The 21,358-nt window shown below is 39.9% G+C and overlaps 1 protein-coding gene across 1 annotated transcript in view; it reads left to right on the top strand.

Annotated features, from left to right (window-relative positions):
* Window positions 1-21,358, top strand: part of ADCY5 (adenylate cyclase 5) — a 224,000-nt gene that overhangs the window by 165,800 nt on the left and 36,842 nt on the right. The window contains exons 6-8 of the mRNA XM_074828723.1: window positions 1,455-1,613; window positions 2,618-2,759; window positions 11,954-12,094. Coding sequence (XP_074684824.1) covers window positions 1,455-1,613; window positions 2,618-2,759; window positions 11,954-12,094 — 442 coding nt within the window. The remainder of the gene's footprint in view (window positions 1-1,454; window positions 1,614-2,617; window positions 2,760-11,953; window positions 12,095-21,358) is intronic.

The following is a 21,358-nucleotide window of genomic DNA, read 5'->3' on the forward strand; positions in this document are numbered from 1 at the left end:
AGTAGGGTTTGTAGCACTTGTGCAGCACGTTCTTCCTCCTTCCCCAATGCTGTACCCACGCTGCAGCTGCTCTTGTCCTTGTAAGAGTTATGGCTGCAGCTGCATTTTCCTTATCCCAGTTCCTGTAGCTTTCCCAAGTATTGTGGTTGAAGCTCTTTCAGTTCCTAAGCCTGTGGCACCTCACCCATATGCAGCTTCTGTTCCCTGCTAGAGAACCTCTGCTGCTTGTTAATAAAAATAATGAATGCCACTTCAGGGAGTAGATAGTGAAAGGTAAGATAAGGGTTGTAAGAAAAAAGGAACTGTAAGAGGGTAGGAGCTGTTTCAACAAGAAGTCATCTTGAGCAGTCTTTTAAGGGGCATATTACACTGTGATGAGTGAACTAGGGTCTGGAATTGGTCTATCTTTAATAATTCATTTTCATTAATAACTAAAGCATAAATATTAGATCTGTGTTGATGTTAGGAAGTTGGGAGGACTTACCTGTCCAGAGGATGTTATCTAGAAAGGACTAGATGAACCTGAAAACCAAAGAGGTTGAAATCTGATAGGTGTAAGGTACAATTTCATGCTCCAAGGAACTAACAACTCAAAGCAAAGCACGGCGCTATATGATTTAGGTAAATTTGCCTGTGAAACGTGGGCATTCTGGGAATGATGTGATCATCAATAACAAGAAGCAGAGTTCTTCTGATGGCCTCATCAAGACTTTCCCCTACCCATATTCCTAAATATATTTTTCCATGTGAAGAGCTCTTGAAGTTAACTTTTGCCCTAAAAGGGCAAAACCCACAAAGTATTCCAGCAGTCATTTTGGAAGTAAGCAGAGCATCCAAAACCTCATTAAAATCAGAGTGTGAGTATTTGTAGCTGCCTGTTTGGAGTGACTGCAATAGATGTGGTTCTTGGTTTTGCTGCTCTGACTGCAGCTGTAAGCCCCGTTCAAGCTTTCCAACTACAGTGGGGCATTTCACACACATATCATATTTCATCTGTGGAAGAGTTAATGCTTGGTGCAATACAGACAAATTAAGATCTCTGAAATAATTTCCTCCTTCTCTCTGCAACATGCTATTACTCTTAATGAGGCTGGGTGCTGGCAGGTTATGTCCAGCTTTGGTATGGAAATCAGAGACCAGCACTTTATTCCTTTTACTGCCCCAAAGATTTTTTTTTTATGAGTTCTCAGCTTGACCATGAGTTCAGAGTACGTGGATTTACTCCAAGGGCTCCCCTTTCTAATTAGTACTCTGCTTGGCCAGCCAGGCCATCCCAGAGCAGTACAGCTGGGCTGGTTTTGTTTGTTGTCCTCTTGATGTGGATGACCAGCATCATGTGTATGTGTGAATAATTTATGGATCATTATGGAATTTGTGTTCTGGCTGCAAGTTTGTGCCACCAACTACAACAAGCAGTTCTTAGTGATGTCCTTTTTTCCCATATCTCTTTTCAGACTAGTCCGGGAGGTGACAGGAGTAAATGTCAACATGAGGGTTGGAATCCACAGTGGGAGAGTTCACTGCGGGGTCTTGGGCCTTAGGAAGTGGCAGTTTGACGTGTGGTCCAATGACGTTACGTTAGCCAACCACATGGAAGCAGGGGGAAAAGCTGGGTAAGTTGCTTCATCAAAGCTGTTGCATTGATCTGTGTGCTGTTTTGTGTCTGACGTGTCACAGTAAGGTGTGGAAATGGGGGACAGAGGTTCAGAGAGTCTGCTATAAAATGAACTGTGGGTGTAGTGTTTTAAGCATGTACAAATGTCTACAAGGTTATTCTGTTCTGTGTCTACATGTCTTTGGTTACAGAAAGTCTACAAAATCCTCAAAATGGGCATATCCTTCTGTGGTAAGAACTGAATTCCTTCTCTGTGAAGCAAAACTGATACATACAACAGTAACGAGCAGGTCTGTGTGAACACTAGCAGAGCTGGTCATGGTTACAAAGAGATGTGACTGTATGTTAACATTATTTGCTGGAGAACATCACAGCTATTGATAGATATTGTATGAAGCGTTGTTTCAGACCAGTCTTTTGTTTTGAAACATTCCTATGAGAGAACAGAATCGGTTCAGTTTCACTGCTGTGTGGACCAATGGAAGACTCAGTTGCTGCCAAGTTGACTCCATGAGATAATTTTTCTGTGTGTCTTTCCATGTTTTCTCTGCTCTGGAAGAAAGCATAAGAAAGGCACTTTTGTACCACAGTGATTAATGTGATACAACAAAAAAGATACATGCTACAGTATACATGTGCCCGCTGAGTAGACATGTCCTTGTGAAGGGCCTATGTTTGCCAAAAAAATATATCATCTGCTGTGTGTTAGAGCAAAGTGAATAAAAGAATGAGTGCTTTATAACTAAGGAGGTGCTTATAAATGGATGTGTAAGATGCTTAATGTGAACACCTCTTTCTTTAAGAAGATGCCTTCTGGCCTACTTCCTTTAAAATAGATGAAACTCTCATACTATATCTGTAAGAACAGTGGCATGGCTAAATAAATTGGGTTTTGTTGCTTGTTTGTTCCAGTACATGGAACATGTCACTGACAGGAACTGGCTTTTTAGATGATAGCTTTTCAGAGCCTACAAAACTGGCTTGTCTTTTGTCTCATTCAAGGCGCATCCACATAACAAAAGCAACCCTGAACTATCTCAATGGGGACTATGAGGTGGAGCTGGGCTTTGGAGGGGAACGCAACGCTTATCTGAAAGAGCACAGTATTGAGACCTTCTTGATTGTGCGGTGCAGCCAGAAACGGGTAAGACCAAACAAACTAATGTAGGTTTAGATACTTTTAATAACTAGATGGTCTCCAACACATCAAAGTAGAGTGAACAGCAGCCTTTATAGATGAGTGACTACCTGATCTTCAGTGACAAAAATTCCTGTTTCTCTCTCTTCTTCCTGAACTTTTGCATGCTTAGAAAGGAGCGTATCCGCCTTCTGCATAAGGTTTCTGCACCGAGTACTTTCTAGGTCGATCAAAGAAACTGTCCTGAGTTGTTTTCAAAATAATTTTGAAGAATGTTGTTAATATAGATATGTATTTTTTCAATTAAATTTGATACTTGTACAAGTGCTTAAAACAATAGATTAAAACCACAAAGGTCTCTTCTCTGTCAAATTAGAGAGGAGTTCTTGTCCACCTGCTCACCATATTGCCATGAACATAAAGATTAGCGCAGTTCTTATTACTTTTCAGCCTCTGCTTCTGAAGATGGGAAAATCTGGCCCTACTGCTATGACATGGGTCAAGCTGCACAAAATAAGGCTATCAGGGCATTACTGACTTGAACTTGAGTCAAGTCAAACTCAACTGGACTTCAGCCAGTATATCTTCTTTTTGTGACTCTGCCAATAACAGAAGATAGGCTGATGTTATCACTAGTTTGTATTATTTTAAATAATGGTAGACTGTAATACTAGAAAAGGACCTTTTTGATCATCTAGTTGAGCCTAGCCAATAATATTTCTCTAAGTAATTTCTGCGCTATAAAAACTGCTTTGTTATTCATACTACAGGCAAGCATATAAAGATTGTCCTGAATTGAAAATTATTTCAAGTATTTCTGAATCTAAGACCAATTAAACCTTCCCACAACTGTAAATATGACTACCATGAGATTAAATGAATTAGTTTGTGACATGTTCCAATAGCATGGTTGATTTGAATAACCGTAACACCTATATAGCAATACTTTGCTACCATTGCCTCATTTCCTGAGAGAATGGAAGCCTCAAATCTCCTTAATGGATATTGTGTAAAAAATCTCCAAGAAAATCCCTTATCATCTGCTGAAGAGAGAAGCTGATGTTTTGGTTTCTATCTGCTCATAAGATAAATGTCATTAACAATCGTCAATCTTCAAAAGAGGATTAGAGCTTGCAGTGCAAGATTATTGTTTCCTGAGTATCACTGCCTGTCAGTTGGCCAGCTGATGTTTATACCTAAACCACTTCTTCTTTGCTGGGTAGATTTAAGAACATAAACCAAAATACCCTTATAGTCAGACCCCATCTCCTGGGGTGGAAGAAGTGTATTGACTTCTTAAACCGTGCACCCACCAAGTTGTCTGCATGTTCTTGTGGAGAACTGAAAGTTTCTCTGGAGAGAAGAGGAAGCCCTAAGATCAGGATTCTGCTCCTTGACAGTGTAGACAAAAAAACTCAAAAACAGAGACACAGAGCACTTGGGACTTGACTTCATTTTTGAACACAGGGCTGTCTTTTGGCTAGGAGACTGGACAGAGACTCAGGAGAGATGTGGATTCCATTCCAGACTTAGATTTTGAGGAACTTGCATCTTTGTGTCTCGATTTTCCATGGTAAAATAAAATGGCTGTCTCTCCCCTCATTCTTTCCCTGCCTTATATGTATTTATTGCAGCTCTGTTACACAGTGTAGCCTGTAGCTGAAGTCTCTAGGTGCTACTATAATGCTGCTCTTAGTGTGCTGCATCCTAGAGTAGCTAAGAATGGGACATGTGCATGGCCTATGAAATCTTTGTGCTAAATTGGAACATAAAGGACTGCTATCTAAGGTTATGGATATTAGTATTTAGAGTTTGAGGGGCTCCTGGTTTGCCCATACTGCTGCAACTTTCTTGCTCCCATAGCTATTTTCTGTCCCTTTGTGTATAGTTTAAAGTTCTCTCCCTCTTTAAAAACTCATTTTCACATATTATGAAGATCAGAAGTGAGAAAAGCTTTCTCCCATAGTCAGCTCAGTCAGTCTTGAATGCATTGCCAGATGCTAGGCAAAGTTCTAGCACTTCACTTTTTCCTTCCATTTCTGCTTGATTTTAATGACTTCTTGTGATGTATTTAGCCAGGTTTTCAGTTCAGTCTGTTTCAGTAATGGCCATAAAATGTTCACTTAACTTAGTAATGGGTTCCTGTGGGTTGTGTCTGGGTTCCTGCTATCCTCACACACAAGGCACAGGATTTGCATTGACCTGAGAGCAGATGCATAGTTGACCCAAGTAACTGTTTGCCTGAGCTATTCCTCAGTTCACACAGGCAGACTTGAATTACCTGAATACTTAGTCCATGCATCCCACGGCCATTGAAACCCCACAATACCAGGAGTTACAATGAATGTATACAATGTAATGGCATCTGTTCCATACCCTTTCTGCTTACTGTTGCCATAGGGAGCCATAACTTTGAATTTCCTGTCTTTTTTTGTTTATTTGACTTTTTCATTGTGTTAATGCCATTTCTTTGGCACAAAGTAAATGGGAAGAACATTTATATAATATTTTTGTTTCAGGAACTCAGACTAGCTCCTTCTTTGAAAATAGAGTTTTTTCCTTCTTATGGATGCTGTTAACTGGAATATATTTAATTGAGTTTTAGGGGGGCGGGGGGGGGGGGAAGCTAGATTCTGATTACTCAGTCTTTAAATAACATCCCTAGAGCTGAAAATGTAGTCCTTGTTTTCTATTTGGTACACAGAAAAGTTGCTTTCTATTCAAAGAGAATAAACTGCAAAGTTTTAAAATCCAGTCTGTTTAGGTTTCTCTCTCCTTACCTTTAGTGGACCTTCTAGATCCACTTTCACCTTTCTGTTTGCCCGGTTCTGTGATGCTGCTGCTCTTGTGGGTGAGCACTTGCCTGTGAAGGAGGCAGCACTCAGATACCCCAGAGCAGTGCAGACTTCATTATTGCAGTGTTATGTTCCCCTAGATAAAAGTTTTCCTGGGTTTTTTTGAAAGCATAGATCCAAAGTTCCAAAGTTGTTTTCCTTGTGTTTGCTTTCAATTCCTTAAGCTAGGGTTTTGATAATTAAAATATAAAAGTCTTAACTGTGTGAGATACAAAGGGTGCTATGCATTTTATTGTAATGTGAACCTATATATATACACTCACACATATATATAAGTGTGTGTGTATATATATAAAAAAAGTAATTCTTGTCATAAAATTAGCAGGGTCCGCCATAAAGGTCTGTTGAATCTTTGCTGTGGTTTGTTTGCTCCCGTTAGTGCTAACATTGGGCTGCTCTAAAACCTGGTTGCTCTGGTGTCTGCTTGCTCTGGTTGTCCGGTGTCGGCCCTCAGATAGTAATTGTATCCTCCATCTCCCTCTCAGCTTTTTTTCTCCAAAGACAAATTCTTCTAATGTCTTCTCACATGAAGAAGAGACAAGCACAAACTCTCACAGCAAGCTCTTCATATTTGTGATCATCAAAGGAAACCTTTACCTTTTGCATAGTTACATTATCGTGGTGTCTGATACTTATTCTGTGATTCCTGATAATGAAGTTTCTGACTGTAATCGCTAAGTCATGCATTTTGTGCAGTTGAATGTCTCAAGTCACACTTCTATTTTGTCAGTCCTCAAATGTTGGGTGCTAATACTTCTTTTTTTCTTATCTATCAAATACTACCTCTGTTTCTGTCATTAGCAAAGTCTGTCATTGCTACATTTGGTGCCAGATGTGATAAGAAAAAAATTAAACAAAATCTGTCCCAAGACTAATCATTGAGTAACTCTACTAGTAACTTTCATCCAGTGTAATACTTCCTCATTCAAAACCATCTCTTGCCATTTCACTGGAAACCAGCTCTTTGTTCAGCTTCGTATTCCCTGTCTGTCTTAGCCGTTAGTCTCCGGCACAGCACTCTGTCAAATGCTCTATGGAAAAAACAAGGCCAGTGAGAGCTACTGTATCTTTTCTGTTCAGAAAAACTTGGACGCTCTCAAGGCTGTTAATCCAAGCCCAGCATTTCCTGGTCTACAACTTCTGTGTCATGATCCCTGACTAAATAGTTTTTAAAAGTATCTGTTACCAGCACTGAAATTGCAGTTGGCAGTTTTGCACAGATCTGGAATGGAGGTTGTCCTTCTGACTTCAGCACATCACACTTAAGTTTTGCTTCCAGCTTAGTCATGTTTGCTGTTTATAACCCTACGTTTGTGACCCCTCTTCCCTTTTGCCTCTACTGTGACAGTGGTGATGATCTGAAGAGAAATAATCTGTTCTTTCAGTTCTAGAGTAATGTAGATTTTTAAGTTTCTGCTATCCTCATGTGATATGGGGTGATTTACACAGGGTGACTTGTCCTTATTCAGTATTTTTCTTATTCATTTGGATATATGTTTCTAATGGACTTAATACTTTAGCATGAAATACGTGAATTCTCCAAAGAGATCTTTGCCTTTCATCCATTACTGGCTTTGCACCTTCATTCTTTATCTGAAAGTCTGTGTTTCCAGATAAACAGCAAATTATCAGCTAGAATTACTAATACTATTATCCAGGTCTTTACTGATTCCCAAACTTAACTCCAAGGCATTGTAGTGAACTACCCAGCATTACTCAATACAATGTCTTTATCCTTCTACCGAGTGGTTTTCTTTTATTCTTGTTATTTTTTTTTTAAGTTTACTCTGCAGACTGTAGCGTTCCTAACACATACCTCTACTTCCACCTCCACAACTTTTGTATCTGTCCCTCTGCATTTTATTCAAAACCTCTGTCCCAGTCATTACTGCTATCCTATCACATCTCTGCTATTCTTACAGTATTCAGTGTGATTATTGTTGTAGTATCCAGTAGTCCCAGTTCTTGTGCTGCCCATGTTTCTGGAGTTTGTACAGGAGCGCGTCACTGGGTGGTTGCTGGCATCTTTCTGCTCTGGTTTGAGATCAGGTGCTGCACTAATTTGCAGAACCATCAAACTACTCTTCTCATTACTTCTAATCATTGATAAAAGCTTTACTCTGAGAAGGGTGGAAAAGTATGTGCTTGGAGGAGTGGGAAACAGACCTTAAGGTGAATAGAATTTTAACAGCACATTAGGTTTGCAGCTAGTTTTACTATCCTCAGCATAGTCAAAAGTCTTGGGAAATGCTTTGCTTTGAAGACAAGTGGAAACAAAATGTGACTGTCAACAGATGAGCAACACTGTTGACTAAACGCACTGTGCTGAGTGCACAAAGTTGGCAAACTGAAAAATATTTTTTTTTATAATGTCTTTCAATTGCAGTAAACATGGGTGTTTCTTTTAACAATAGCAGGTACACAACAGTTTCAGAAAGGCTTGTTGATGGTGGCCTTAAAACAGCCTAACAAAACTTTGGCCATAACTGCTAGAAAAACAATTCTCCTTCTTTTCTAAATAGTGTCCTGGGACTCCATCCAGCTGAAGAAACAAAATAGTCCTTTAAATATTGCGCATGTGACTCTCCTAAAACACATTCAATCTAATATGATGATTCCTCAATTTAACAAATTTAGTCACAGCTCAGCAGGGTTCCATTCATATAGATTTATGAAGGCAATGGTTTGGAACATGTAGCACTGCAAGAATTGTCATTCACATATCAATAGGACTTCAAGACAATTTAAAGAATAATAAGTAGCTGAATCTGAAATGGCTGATACGTGCTCAGATTTCACTGCTTTGTTGCACTGATAGTGATCAATATGTTGGAAAATTCTATCACACACTAAAGAAGTAACAGGCATTCTTGATGCAGTTGATAAGTATAAGAAAATCCCAGCTTTTCTGCAGTTTTGCCTATAGCATTACTGTAGCTCAGTGTGTGGGAACTGGTGGTGGGAACACAATAAAACCTCTGGGAATAAGATTTACAGTCTCTTTGCGAGTCCAGATTTGAAAAGTTCCCACAACAGCTTTCTGGAGTTTAGCCACTTTAGTTCTGAAAAACTCATTGCTGTCAGAAACTTTTGCACCTGCTCCTGTTGTTGATAGTACCTGCCTACCTAATGAGTAGGACTGAAAGGTATCATCTCTTCCTTTTCTTTATTCTTCTTTCCAGTCTTCTTAAGCCTTAGGTAGCCCTGTGTGCATGTTGTCCTTATGCTGTCACTTAGCCAGGAAGAAACAGGGGTGAGATCCTCATAAATTTCCACAGAGGAGCAGTGATCCTTCTAATTCTTCATTTTTAGAGTTTGTTATTATCACCATCCACTGAACAAGTGATTTTTCAGAAAATAAATTTGCTCAACTTCTTAAAATATCAGTTTTTAAAAAAATGTTTTTGAATAAGTATTGATGTTAACAACAAAGTCCTATTGTTCAAGATAACATAGGAGCACACTGTGTAATGTGGGAAACCAAAAATCCACTTTGCTTGTATGTATGTGTTTTAATCTGATTGGAAATATTGCTGAAACGTAGTTCACAACCCAGTGGAAACCTACAGGGGTTGGGGGAAAATACTGCCAGAGTTCATGTAGCCGTGGAAAATTTATGATGCCTGGCCTCATGGTTAGAAACAATCTCAGAAGTGTATATTTACCCATTTGTGTTGCCCTTACCTCAATCCAGATGTGTCAATAAACATGTATGAGGTCTTTTATTCCCTTCAAATTAATCAAGTGATGCCTCAGAGTCACTAGGACTAGCAGCAGGTAGAAGGATCACTCACTGGCGTACGTCTGCTTGGATTTTTGGCATTAGGGCTTTTCTCAAATTCAAATCAAATTTACGGACTCATGGGGGGAAACCTGCTGTATATATCTTTTATCACCTGTTGATGTAAAGGCATTTGCAATATAACCAAATAGCTTTGCTTTTGCAGGTCCCCAGATTAGTTTCAACATCTAGGGTTTTTTGATTGCTTTTTGTTGAAAACCCTTCACTAAGTTGTAATAAAATGGATTGACAGTGCCACTTATATTATTGAAAACAATATATTTGCTTGGAGATAATGAAACTGTATTTCCTACCAGTTTTCTGGCATCACATCATAGACCATGAAAAAGATTGCATAACTGAAAAAAACACAAGAAAGTGCTACAAACAATGGCAGAGACCATAAAAAGACGTAACTTTTAAAAAACAAAACCTCAAACCAACTCAAATCTGGACATCAGCATTGCATCACATTAGTATATTTTTAGAAACATTTAAAACATAGCTCTCCTGGAGGTTATCCAGTGGCTCTGTCATGATTACCCATGTGAAATTCAGCTGGTGCCGAGTGATGGAATTTTCACCTCTTGCAGGTGAAGCAGTGGTGGGTTCGATGAGGGGAAGAGGTGATGTGGGAGGCACTTGCTGTCCTGGGGGCGTGCAAGGTGGGATCATGTACAGTTCTTCCCAGCAAACATCCCAGGGAGCTGACAGCTCCCTTAAGTTTGCTCCCACTGACTTTCCTTGAGATCCTACACTTGTCATCCTGTCTGGGTGGAAAAAGATCTTTGCTGGCAGCCCGGGGCTGCGGTGACCACTGCTACTTACTGTCAGGAGGCTAGTCAGGTGTCCAGCACAGGGCTCCTGTCGCAAGTGGGACCATGTCCCAGCTAGTGGCCATGAAGGCTGCAGCACTACAGTCCCAGGAACATTTAGTGCATGCGTGGTGAGGTTGTGGTCTCATGGGAAATGTTGTCATCGTCACTGTCTCTTTGCAAGAAAAGAGGTGATGATTTCCCATGCTTGTCAATCAGACAGCCTTCCTCAGCACTGAATTTTAGCAGGCTTTTAAAAATTTCTTTACAAAAAATAATTTAAGGCAGCGTAACACTTGACATTTAACTCTCTGGTTACCATGGAAATAACGCCAGGTATTTTGCAAACTCCTGACAGGTACAAGTTACAGCGAATAGTTGAGAATCAAAATAAATAGGTAGGGAAAGCAGACTCCAGGCAAAACCAATGTCGATCTACCTGTATTGTCATACATACTTGAACCAGAATTCTAGAGTTTACAACACCTCATGCTTTCTTTTTAAATTATTCAGTTGTCTGAACACTTTCTGAAATCCAATATAAACTATTATGTCTAGTTATTTTGGTAATCTCATGGAAACATTCTCCTGAAAAGGTTTAATCTCTGAAGTAATAAACAGCCAAGTTGTAGCTATCCCTACTGCACAAATTTTCAAGCTCTCCAGAACTTGTCTCTTTTAAGCAAGGGCATAGTAATTACCAGCCCTCTGCTTTCTGAGTCAGTACAGGTAAATCGCACAGTCCTCACTGAGCAAGTCTCCAGTGCAATCCTTGGTAGGAGAAGATTAAAGGCTTTGGTCTGGTGCAATAAACTCCTGTCTTTCTACAGAACACATTTCACATGGAAACCTGCCTGTCTTTCTAGCTAGAGAATATATTCAGAATAAGGAACTAACCAGCCTGTTGTTTAGCCTAGTTACATGCTGCACTTCTGTGCTTTTGTAACTGGCATTGAGCTTGAATGAAACCTTTCCAACAGATCCTGTGCAAACTTTGCAGTAAGATCCAATTACAACCAAAATTCAAAACCATTTCTAATACCAAAACCAAAGGCTTTGGACAAACTTTGGGAAAATTAATGTCAGTGATGATGTTTGCAGCTAGCTTTAGGGTAAAGTAGACCATTTTGTCACACTCTGCAATACCATTACCCTTAACAGATACACAGTTAAGTGTTTGCAAGATTTACATGCTTTCCTTAGCACGTCTGAGAAGATGCTCTTGCAAGTGTGGAAGATGATTTGCTTGTACCTACAGAGAAAGGTGTCCTTTATTTCCACAGCTTCAGGGAGCTTCACAGCTCCTGTGTTCTTCAACCAGATCACTCTGTCTGTCATTTCTCTTGTAGATGTACCAGTCTTTTTTTTTTATTTTGTTTTGAGGACCCTCTATGTAGTATCTCAGCTTGGAACTGCACTTTCTCATCTGCATTGTTCAGTTTGATAAAGTTTACTAAAAAAGATAATAGATGTCTCCATTTTGAAATGCTCACTATGTTTACACAAGTTATGGTGGTTATTCAAACAAGCAAAGGAGTAAAATGGGCAGGACTTAGGGGCAAGTGTTCTAAAAAATGAGAAAAAGAAATGGTGGACGGGGACCGCTCCTGATCAGCAGCCACTTCATAAAGTTCAAGGTGCAAAGCCAACTTCTGGAGTGAGACATCAGAAGTGAGAGATGCGTGGAGAATGACTGCCGTGTGAATGTTTCTAAATTTGTTCTGCATTTCTCTCTTGTTTGTATTTCAGAAAGATGAGAAAGCCACAATCGCCAAGATGAACCGTCAGCGCGCTAATTCCATCAGCCATAACCCACCACACTGGGGTGTTGACCGGCCCTTTTATAACCACCTTGGAGCTCACCAGGTCTCCAAGGAGATGAAGAGAATGGTAATGCCTTGCTTTATGGACATTAATTTCTTTCTTCTTAATACAGCATTGTATATCCCTCCCTGCTTTGTCTGAAGATTTTTGCAGCCCCGAGGGTGTTTTCCAAATGCGAGTGGTAAATTCTGCTTTGACTCCAGAAATAATAACAATTGGTACATCTGGAGGTGAGTGATTGTGAGATGAGTCACAAGGTTGTTTGAGAGGGGAAGGGAGGCTGAATGGCACAAAGAAAGCTCTTTTGTCTGACTTGTCTCGCGTTCTGAAAACTCATCCAGGCTGTGTGAGAAGACCTGATTATCTACAAAAATTGGTCAGTAACCCCAGCACTCAAACAGCAGCTGACATCCATTTGTACTAGATCATTACAGACTTCAGCACCTGCAGAGGTTTCTTGCTTGCATTGTAACAGCCAGATGCTGTTCACCTTCTATAAGCTACATGCCCATGTATACTCATGGGTCCTCAGGAATCACACCACTGTGTTTAACACTCGAGAATATATTCTCAAGTATGTGGATTAATTGGCCTAAGGTAGGAGGCATCTTCATTTCTTGCTTATACCTTTTGATCTTTCTAAATTAAAATGAACAAGAGCTAGTTACGAATTGGACTGAGAGCACTTTTATGGCTTATTTTACACAAAGTTGTAGATGATATCTTTGTTTCCTGCAATAAAGGTAAAGAGAAGAGAGTTTCTATTACAATGGCTATTTGTAATAATAATAAAAATATTTAGCAACTCTATAATTGCATGCGTAATCAGATTGCTCTGTGACATTATTAATGCTGTTTTGACCCTTCATGCACAGTCAGAAGTGTGGATTTGTTGCCCACTTTGTTGCCCATATTCAAAGTTCTGCTCCAGGTCACCAAAGCCTTAAAATATTCAAAGAACTTTTTAACGTGAGATTCACTCCCACAGCTTAAAAATTTTGACATAGCTATAAGCAACCGCATATGGTGTCTTCTAATGGGAAATGCTGGCACGTTTATTAATAGTCGGTGCTAATATTATTCAATCATAATATTATTTTACAGTGCTAAACCAAATTTCTTAATCTCCATAGTAATGTGTCTTTCATTTCTCAGATCTCCAAATGAGGGCTTCTGACATAAGCGTACAGATCAGTGTAACTGTGCATTTTTTATGTGGGCTTTTCAATAGGGTGCGCTCAATAAGCATGACATTATTAGAAGAGCCTAATCACACTAGCACATAATTATAATTATAAGTTTCTTTGAATAGCTTTTAAGGGGTTCTTGCAGCCTCCTGTTCAGAAACAAGGTGTAAGCATGCCAAATGGTATTATGCTTCTTGGTGTTAATTACAGTTTGCCGTGTCTAACTGGTTGTTCAGTTGGAAAAACATAATTATTTATTGAAATATCAAGCTGAGCCCTAAAAACTTCACTGCCCCTCACTTGTAGGAGGAGAAGCTTCTCTTTTTTTTTTTTTTTTCCTCCTCCTTTTCTTGAACCTTTCTCTGTAATGGTATTTACCTTTTTATAAATTCAGCAGCTCAGAAAATTGTTTCCAGTCAATCTGCTTCTGTACTGCCTCTTGTATTAAGCTCTTTTTTGAGAGGCTGATGTTGCATGCATCAGGCTATTTCTTGAAAACCAATTTAAACCTGATTCAGATGTATTATTTTCAGCTAGATTTTTTGTTGTTCTTGGGGACTGTTTTTTAAAATCTGTTATTTACAGTATTTCCCCACTGCTTTATGTTTGATATGCGTTAGTCAAAATGAAAGCATGCTGCTCTCTGTGGCCTAGAGACCATTTTAATACCTGCTAGATGGACATTATATTGATTAGATCATAGGAACAATTTCTTCATCTCCTGTCTCAACTCTTTTTCTCTGTGTTAATTTCTAATTTAACTATGCATTCCTTTGTACCACCGAGCTTTGCACAGTACTTTATTTGTCTGTAATCTCTAACACTGTCTTACGTGGATGCTGCATGTGCTTAAATGCATGCACAGTGGATGCTGGCTGCACACACATGCACACTGCAAACTGCCTGCTTAGAAATACAAAATATACAGACAGAAGGGGAGCAGAACTACAAAGGCTTTTTTCAGTGCTCCTCTGGGATGACATGTCATTGATCTTGGTAAGCCGCACCAGCTTTCAAAGCTCCCGAAAATGTGCTCTTTGTTCCACATCATCCACCTTTCCCCCAGACCTCTTGCATATAATTATATGTAGCTTTTTTCTTGGAAACTATGAACATGTGCAGTGCAACATTGCCATTCTCTTTAAAACCTGGAGCTCCTTGGCCCTATAATTTTAAAACAGGTGTCTGTAAGGGTAATTGTGAGCTAGTCCTCAGGCAGGAGCCAGGTAATGTTGCAGTGATGTGCAGTTAGATTATGTTGATATGTAGAAATGAATACATTTGTGTGTAGGGAGTGATATGGATGGTTATAAAGGACACAGTTTTTTGTCACAAACTTGGAGCATTTTGCATTATGAAGACAACCATATTTCCAGAAAAAAGAGAGTTTTCTGGTGGTACTACTTAAAATTCCCCAAAAGAGAATATTAAAGTTCCCTGAATTGTATTTTTGGAAGGGATCTGTTATGTTTAATAGAAAACAGAATTATTCTGGCCATTTTTATTTCCTTTGAATGCTGGCTCTGGTAGCTGTCTCTATTCTTAGGATATATTAGCAGTAGTCCTGGATGAAATGGATTAGTATCAAAGGTAGCCATATACTCCTTTTTTTGCCTCTCTTCTCTTTCGTCATGGCATTTCAACACGCTGCCATGTCTGGGCACATTGGCAGTGCCTCCGGTGGGGTTTGTGTGGGAGGGCAGCCCAGCCAGCGGCACAGGGAGGTCTTTGGTCCCTGCTTCTCTCCATGTAGTTTGTAACTTAACCTCTGCTGGGTCCAACTGACTTTCCACAATGCTCCTAAGCTAAGTTGTTCCCCTGGGCACACAGGAGTTTATTCAAGCACTTGCACACTCATATAAATAAGACAAAATATCCTACATGTGTCCATGCAGAAGTAATCTAAAATGTCCTGGAAAACTGGAGTTATTTTCCTAGTCCTAGCCTAGCTAACTGGGGCCCGAGTCAGCTGGAATTGCAACTGTGCCAGTTCAACTCATCCTGCCCAACAGCCCCTTCATCTCCCCCATGCACCGGTCTGCTTTCTGGACCATTCCCAATCCTTCCTTTTTCCCCTCCCATTGCTTAGCAGTGGCCTTTCTTATCGTGCAGAGCCTCCAGGGAGGCAGCAAGCAGGAGACCCTGACCCCATCAGCTGCTGGAGCCACTGCCCTGAGAAAGCCGGTCCTGGGGACTGTGCTGAGTTGGGCTGCTGGGTCAGTGGCTGCCCCTAAAAAACCAGTAAATTTGCAGCAGAGAAAGACCAGATGCAAATGGCATGGGAGGACAAAGAGCCCTGCTCTGAGCTGGCCACCTCTGCTGGAGCCCTGGCCCTGGAAGCCCAGGTTGTTGGACAGGCATGGAGTGGGTGGAGGGCTGCTTTGCTCATCCTGGGCAGGCAGAGAAGCCTGGACAGGATCAGCTTTGTGGCTGTATACAGAGTATGAAAAGAGCCTGAGGATAGCAGAAGAGCAGCACAGCTGCTTTCTATTTTTATTGCTTTTTACAGCATGTTTTCTTGTTTCCTAAACAAAAGCGGTCAGTCAGGACCAGTGACTGTATCTCTCTGGAAATGCAGATTTTTGTACTGCTCGTGATGTATACAAAGGAGCAACGTTCCCCCAAGTCTCCGTACACCAGCCTTGTCTTCCCTGTTGTCTCTCTGGTCCAGTTTTTAATTGCAAAATCTTAAAAAATAAATGTACTTGAAAGCATTTGAGAGTACAGGTTTATTTATAGCTGTAACAATATTTATACACCACTAAGAAATACTTCGCTTTTCCCAGTATAGATTTCAGATTGCTTTTATAAATATTGATGGATTTTAGACTTCTGGAAATAATACTCATGTCTCAGTTTTCATAAGCAAAACAAAACTACTTTAAAAAAAAAAAATTGGGGGATTTTAGTTGACTGTAAACTGAAAGAGGTTTGTTGTAAACAATAAAGAGGCAAATGTTGATACCTTCCAAAATTGCAGGGCTGTTCTAGATGACAAACGATTCTCTTGCTTCTTTTACCCTGCTCAGCATTATTAATAATGTAGTTGGTTGTAGCTGGAAAACCATGTCCAGTTTGGGATAATAATCCTTTAGCACAATGTGGATGAATTGGAGATAGTCCAGTGGAGAAAATTACAAATTAGGAGAGTTCCAATACTGTGAAGAAGCGTTGAAGTATTGGGTTTGTTTAGTCTAGAAGGGAGAAGACTGATGGGAAACAAAAGTCTTCAAATACATGAAGGTTTGTGAGGACAGAAAATGATAAATCATTCTTCATGACTGCAAAGGGCAGGATTAAAAACAATCATTATAATTTGTTGCAAAGACCTAAATTAAGAAGAAGCTTAGATGCAAGGAATAGGCTCTATAAGGAGCTTGTGGATTTCCTCATTTTCCTGAAAACATTTTATTTATTTTATCCAGGGTTTTTCAGTCTAGAGGAGCATCACAAAATCCTTTACTTATATAGAAACAAAAACATAAAAAAAAATCTATATTGGGAGAATTTATAGGGAATAAAGAATATAAGAATAATGTGAGACACATGTAAAGATTTTATGAAGTTTCCAATCTAGGCTGCACAGAACTGCGAGGCATCGATCTACCCCCTTGTACAGGAACCAACTATACCCGCAACATTTCTAACAGATATTTGTCTAGCCCTTGTTTAAAAACCTCAAAGGATGGAAATCCCACACTCTTACTGGGCATCCTTTTCAACAGTTTGATTATTTTTCTTGATATTTCGCTTCACATTTCCTCACTTCAATTTTAAAACATAGTGCTGCATGAGCTCTTCACGGTAGATAGAGGACAGTTTAATTTTCCCTCCTTTGCAGTTATCTTCTCCATATTTGAAGACTATTATCATGTCTCTGCACAGCTCCAATTCCCTCATCAAGTTTGTTCCCTAGTTGGTGCTTTCCAGCCCGGTGGTTGTTCTTGTTCCCCTCTGAGCACTTGCCATTTCATTGATAAGAGGCAGTGCCCGCACTGAACCCAGCACTCCTACTGAGGTTTTAGTAGTGCTGTCCAGAAGACGGTAATTTTTGAGGTCTTACAGCTAGACTTGACACAGCCTAATGCTGTCTGGCTTCCAGAAAAAAAGGCATTAGTTGTGTCATGAGATCTACTCAGCTGTGGAAAGTCCTGCTGTTGGATGGTAAGGCTGCCATACGGCTATCATATTTATTTTGCACTGGCTAGTATGACTGAGCTTATTCTACTGATAACATGCTTTGGGGAAGGTTTACTTCAGAAATAGGTACCTTATAGTCCTTATAATCAAATGTGAGCAGAGTGGCTAACGTGATTACTGAGCCTGGTTGTAGATGCCTGGCAGATTTCCTTTTATTTTGTCAGCTGCTGGAAAGGTTTAACATTAGGAAGTTTAGGAACAGAAAGAGGAAACCCTGAAGATCTGCAACACTGATTTCAGTCTGACCATGCTTCTGTCATGAGTCTGAGTACAACTAACAAAGCATTTAATTTGTAATGAAATTGTGTATGATGTTGATGTTAGTTACAAAGTAAAGACCGAAATAAAATTAAATAGGGATTATACAGGTGTAGGAAATATGACTGCGTGCAGGTGTTAAAAATGTGAGACAAAGTTATAAAAATGCATCCTGGATATGGCCAGTGCAATAAAGGACAAGCTCTTCTTTCAGGTAGGCACTGCCTAATTCCTTGCGGTGCTGCTCAGAGCTCTGCACATGATATTTGATTGCTTGGTGTTTACTTTCTAATGAAACAACACTCATCTACAAGCCTGGTCATTCAACCATAAAATATAATTCTTTGTCCTATTCACCCTGTCCTAAATCAAACAATTCTCTGCATGTTGAATCACAAATACAGCTCACTTCCTCCCTTTATGTCTCCAAGTTGCCCTTACAATAGATTTTCTTGTTATTTGAAACTCAAAATTGGGGAACAGGTGCATCAGAGGAACAGACACTATAGCTGGTTCTGTGCCAACTCTACAGCTTAAACATCAGAAATTATTAAAAAATCAAAATAAAACTCAGTAGGGCATGTTTTCCTCAGTCAATAGTGCAGCCCCATCAAAGAGAAGTGGATTTGAGTCCATGAATGAAGCACCGAGGGTTCACCCTCCATCTAGTTTCATTTAACTCAAGGTTACCATTATCCTCTTTTCCAGCAATCAACTACTAAATCTGGTAATAGCAACACTGACGTCAGCAGAGCTGGACAGGGGTACCCAATGGACAAGAATTTGACCCACTATTTTTTCACCGCTGTTGTAGTATGCAGAATCCCCTGAACTCATAATCAAGCAGGGAGAAACCCTCGAGCAATCCTTTCTGCTGTAATCTCCATGTATTGCTATAGATCTGGGAGGAAATTGTTAGTCTAGTCTGGGTTTTATATAGCCAATTTGGTTTATATAGCTCACAAACAGCAAGGGGAGGAATCCTACCCTGCAGTTATGCTATATAATTGCTTTGGTACTTCTGAAAAGAGGATTTGCCTGTTCCATGTGATCTCATATAAATGAGTGAAAGCCATATAAAACACTGGACATTGCTCAAATTGCCAGAGACTTCATACAGTTTTGTATCCTCATCTGCAAACCTAACTTTTATTCTAGTTGATCAGAGCTTGCACTCATCCTTCATTAAATTCTTTAGAAGAGGGATATGAGTCAGTGCGATGCAACAGCTGATCTGCAGATGCTTTTGTGAAGCTTAGGTAGGGTTTAATATTTGCTTGGAAGTCTTCCACTGATAATTTTTCCACCATTCAATACCCTTTTCTAGGGTAAATCATAGTTATATAGGAAAAGGTGGTTTGGATCGAGACACTACTAGAAAGTGTCAGACAGTTTCTGAGTGGGACTAAATTAAGCCTACAGAAATAAAGATACCAATTACCCTTTATTCACAGAAACATTTCCTCTGATGTTTGTGGCAGTGTTGCACAGGTGGACATCAGAGGTGGAGTTGTGGCACTAGCAGATTTCCAAAGGTTCCTAAAGCGGACAGTAAGCTTTAATGACAAAAGGATGCAGGTCAGCTGGTTTGGGTCTGGTTTTCAGAGAGGCTGAGCAGCTCCGGCCACCAACAGTGGGCAATTGCAATTAAGGCTGGTTAGGCTTGGATTCAGTCTGTCTGCATCTGATTAGGCAGCTGTTTGACAGTAGCTTCTGAAGAAGTTTGTTGTGTTTATCATCATTTGGAGTGTAGAGATGAAAGGACAGAGATTAGGGAGCCAAGAACTGATTCAGAGCATTTCTAGGACTACCTATTTTTGTGTCTTTTTCTGTTTTTCAAGTTCTGGTAATGTTCACAAGTGAGGTGCAGAACCACATACCATTTCACTTGAAAATGTGACCTTTGAAATGAAGAAATTTGGATTCAGAGTTCACAGAAAAATGGGAAGTGCGAACAACCTGCACTTCTCAGAGGTGTGAGTTCGGAGCCAGAAGTTAAGTAAAGGGGAGAAACCTATTTCAAAAGCAACCACTTGGTTCTATAGATGGGCCAAATAAATTCATGCGTTTGGCCAGGCCCAGTCTGTCAGCTGGGGGCTGTATACGAAATAATTTTGAGTAGAGCAAAGTAGAGGGTTTCACTAACTGTGAGCAGTGCAGAGGAATGAAAGTCTATTTATCAAGAGGGGTGGGCTGCAGAAAGGGAGCACTTCAGCTCTGCTTTTTGGAGCTCATTAGTCTGTGTTCAGGCTATAGCAGACACACTCATCATATAACCTATTTCATAAACTGGTTTTCTTCCAGTTTGTTGTCCTGCACTTAGATGCTTGTTGAATATCCTTCCTGTCAGGCTTAGTATTTTCTGTGCCAGTTCTTTCTGGACTGGGGTATAGAAATTGTGTTATTTCTGGCTTGAGTGCTTTGAAGTCCTTCAGTTTTGTTTCTGCTTTCACACCTGACAGCATCTATCTTCGTAGCCTTGTCCTGTTGACCACAGGGACAAAGGCAGAATGTGTAACACTGCTGAAAACATATGTGAACAATTAATTTTGCAGTGGGGCCAAACCAGGTTTGGTCTTAACTGTCACTCTCCTTTTCTGTTTTCCATGGTCACTCTCTCTGTGAAGTACCTTTGCTTTGCAAATTGGCCTGACCTCTTACAAAGCTCATTTTATCCCTAAGTCTAAAGTTCTTTCAATTTCTGCTTTAACATCATGTAAGTCCCATTTCAACTTTCTTCTAGAGATGAAAAAAGGGCAAGAAAAATTAGTTTCTCTGTCATTTTTGCTCTTACGATCTCTGCTGGAGTTGCCAGCAAAGTTTTTAACGTGGAATCCATGCTTCCCAGCCACGCTGCTACTAAGAAGGTCATAGAGCTCATCAGCCTCTCTACTGGCTTTATTTTTGGAGCTAAATGAAAAGTTAAAATGATGTAAAGTCTATTCCACTTTTCTTTGCATATTTGCAATATGTTAATAATTGCAGCTAATGTTCTCAGAATTATTATTTCTAATGGTTCTTGATGTGAAGCATTATGATATAGCAGTCAGTTTGTCATGGCTTTGACAAACACTTTATCATTCTATTTAAGGAATCAGTTTTAATCTTCAAAGAAAGGGGCTTAGTTAATTTAGAAGTCAAGCGGAGAGATGGCAGTCATATGAGCTTTAGCACAAGAGATGTTCATAAAATATCCCCCATAAAATAGTAAGCCTTAGGGACGATTGCAGTAATATAACATTCCCTCTGTTTTTCCTCCTGCACATGTCTACTCCCGCTGAGGATGGTCATTAAAAGTAAGTGCTTGTAAATTCAGAGCCACCTGACCTGCCATAAAAATGTTTTTTTAAGAACCTCATGTAGAAAAGCAGGACTGTTCTTTGGTAGGTACTAGTGCCTTTAAGGGAGCTGATTCAGCTAAGTTTGGGTTAATATTCCTGCAGTCAAAGAGAGAACTGTCTTAGTCTCAGAGCAATTATTAAATGCTATTACCTTTACATTTGCAATCTGATGGCAGAATAATGCAGCCTCATGGGGGAAGGGGAAAAACTCTGGTATCAGGGATATTTAAAACGAGACTGAATAAAAATTGCATGAGGTCCTGTATGCAGCAGTCCATTAGTGCTGCACTGCGATAAGACCTATCTCATGCCTTATGTTCCCTTATAGAGAAAAGGAATTTTGG

Source organism: Strix aluco, chromosome 6 (assembly GCF_031877795.1).
Source record: "Strix aluco isolate bStrAlu1 chromosome 6, bStrAlu1.hap1, whole genome shotgun sequence".
Taxonomy (NCBI): Eukaryota; Metazoa; Chordata; class Aves; order Strigiformes; family Strigidae; genus Strix; species Strix aluco.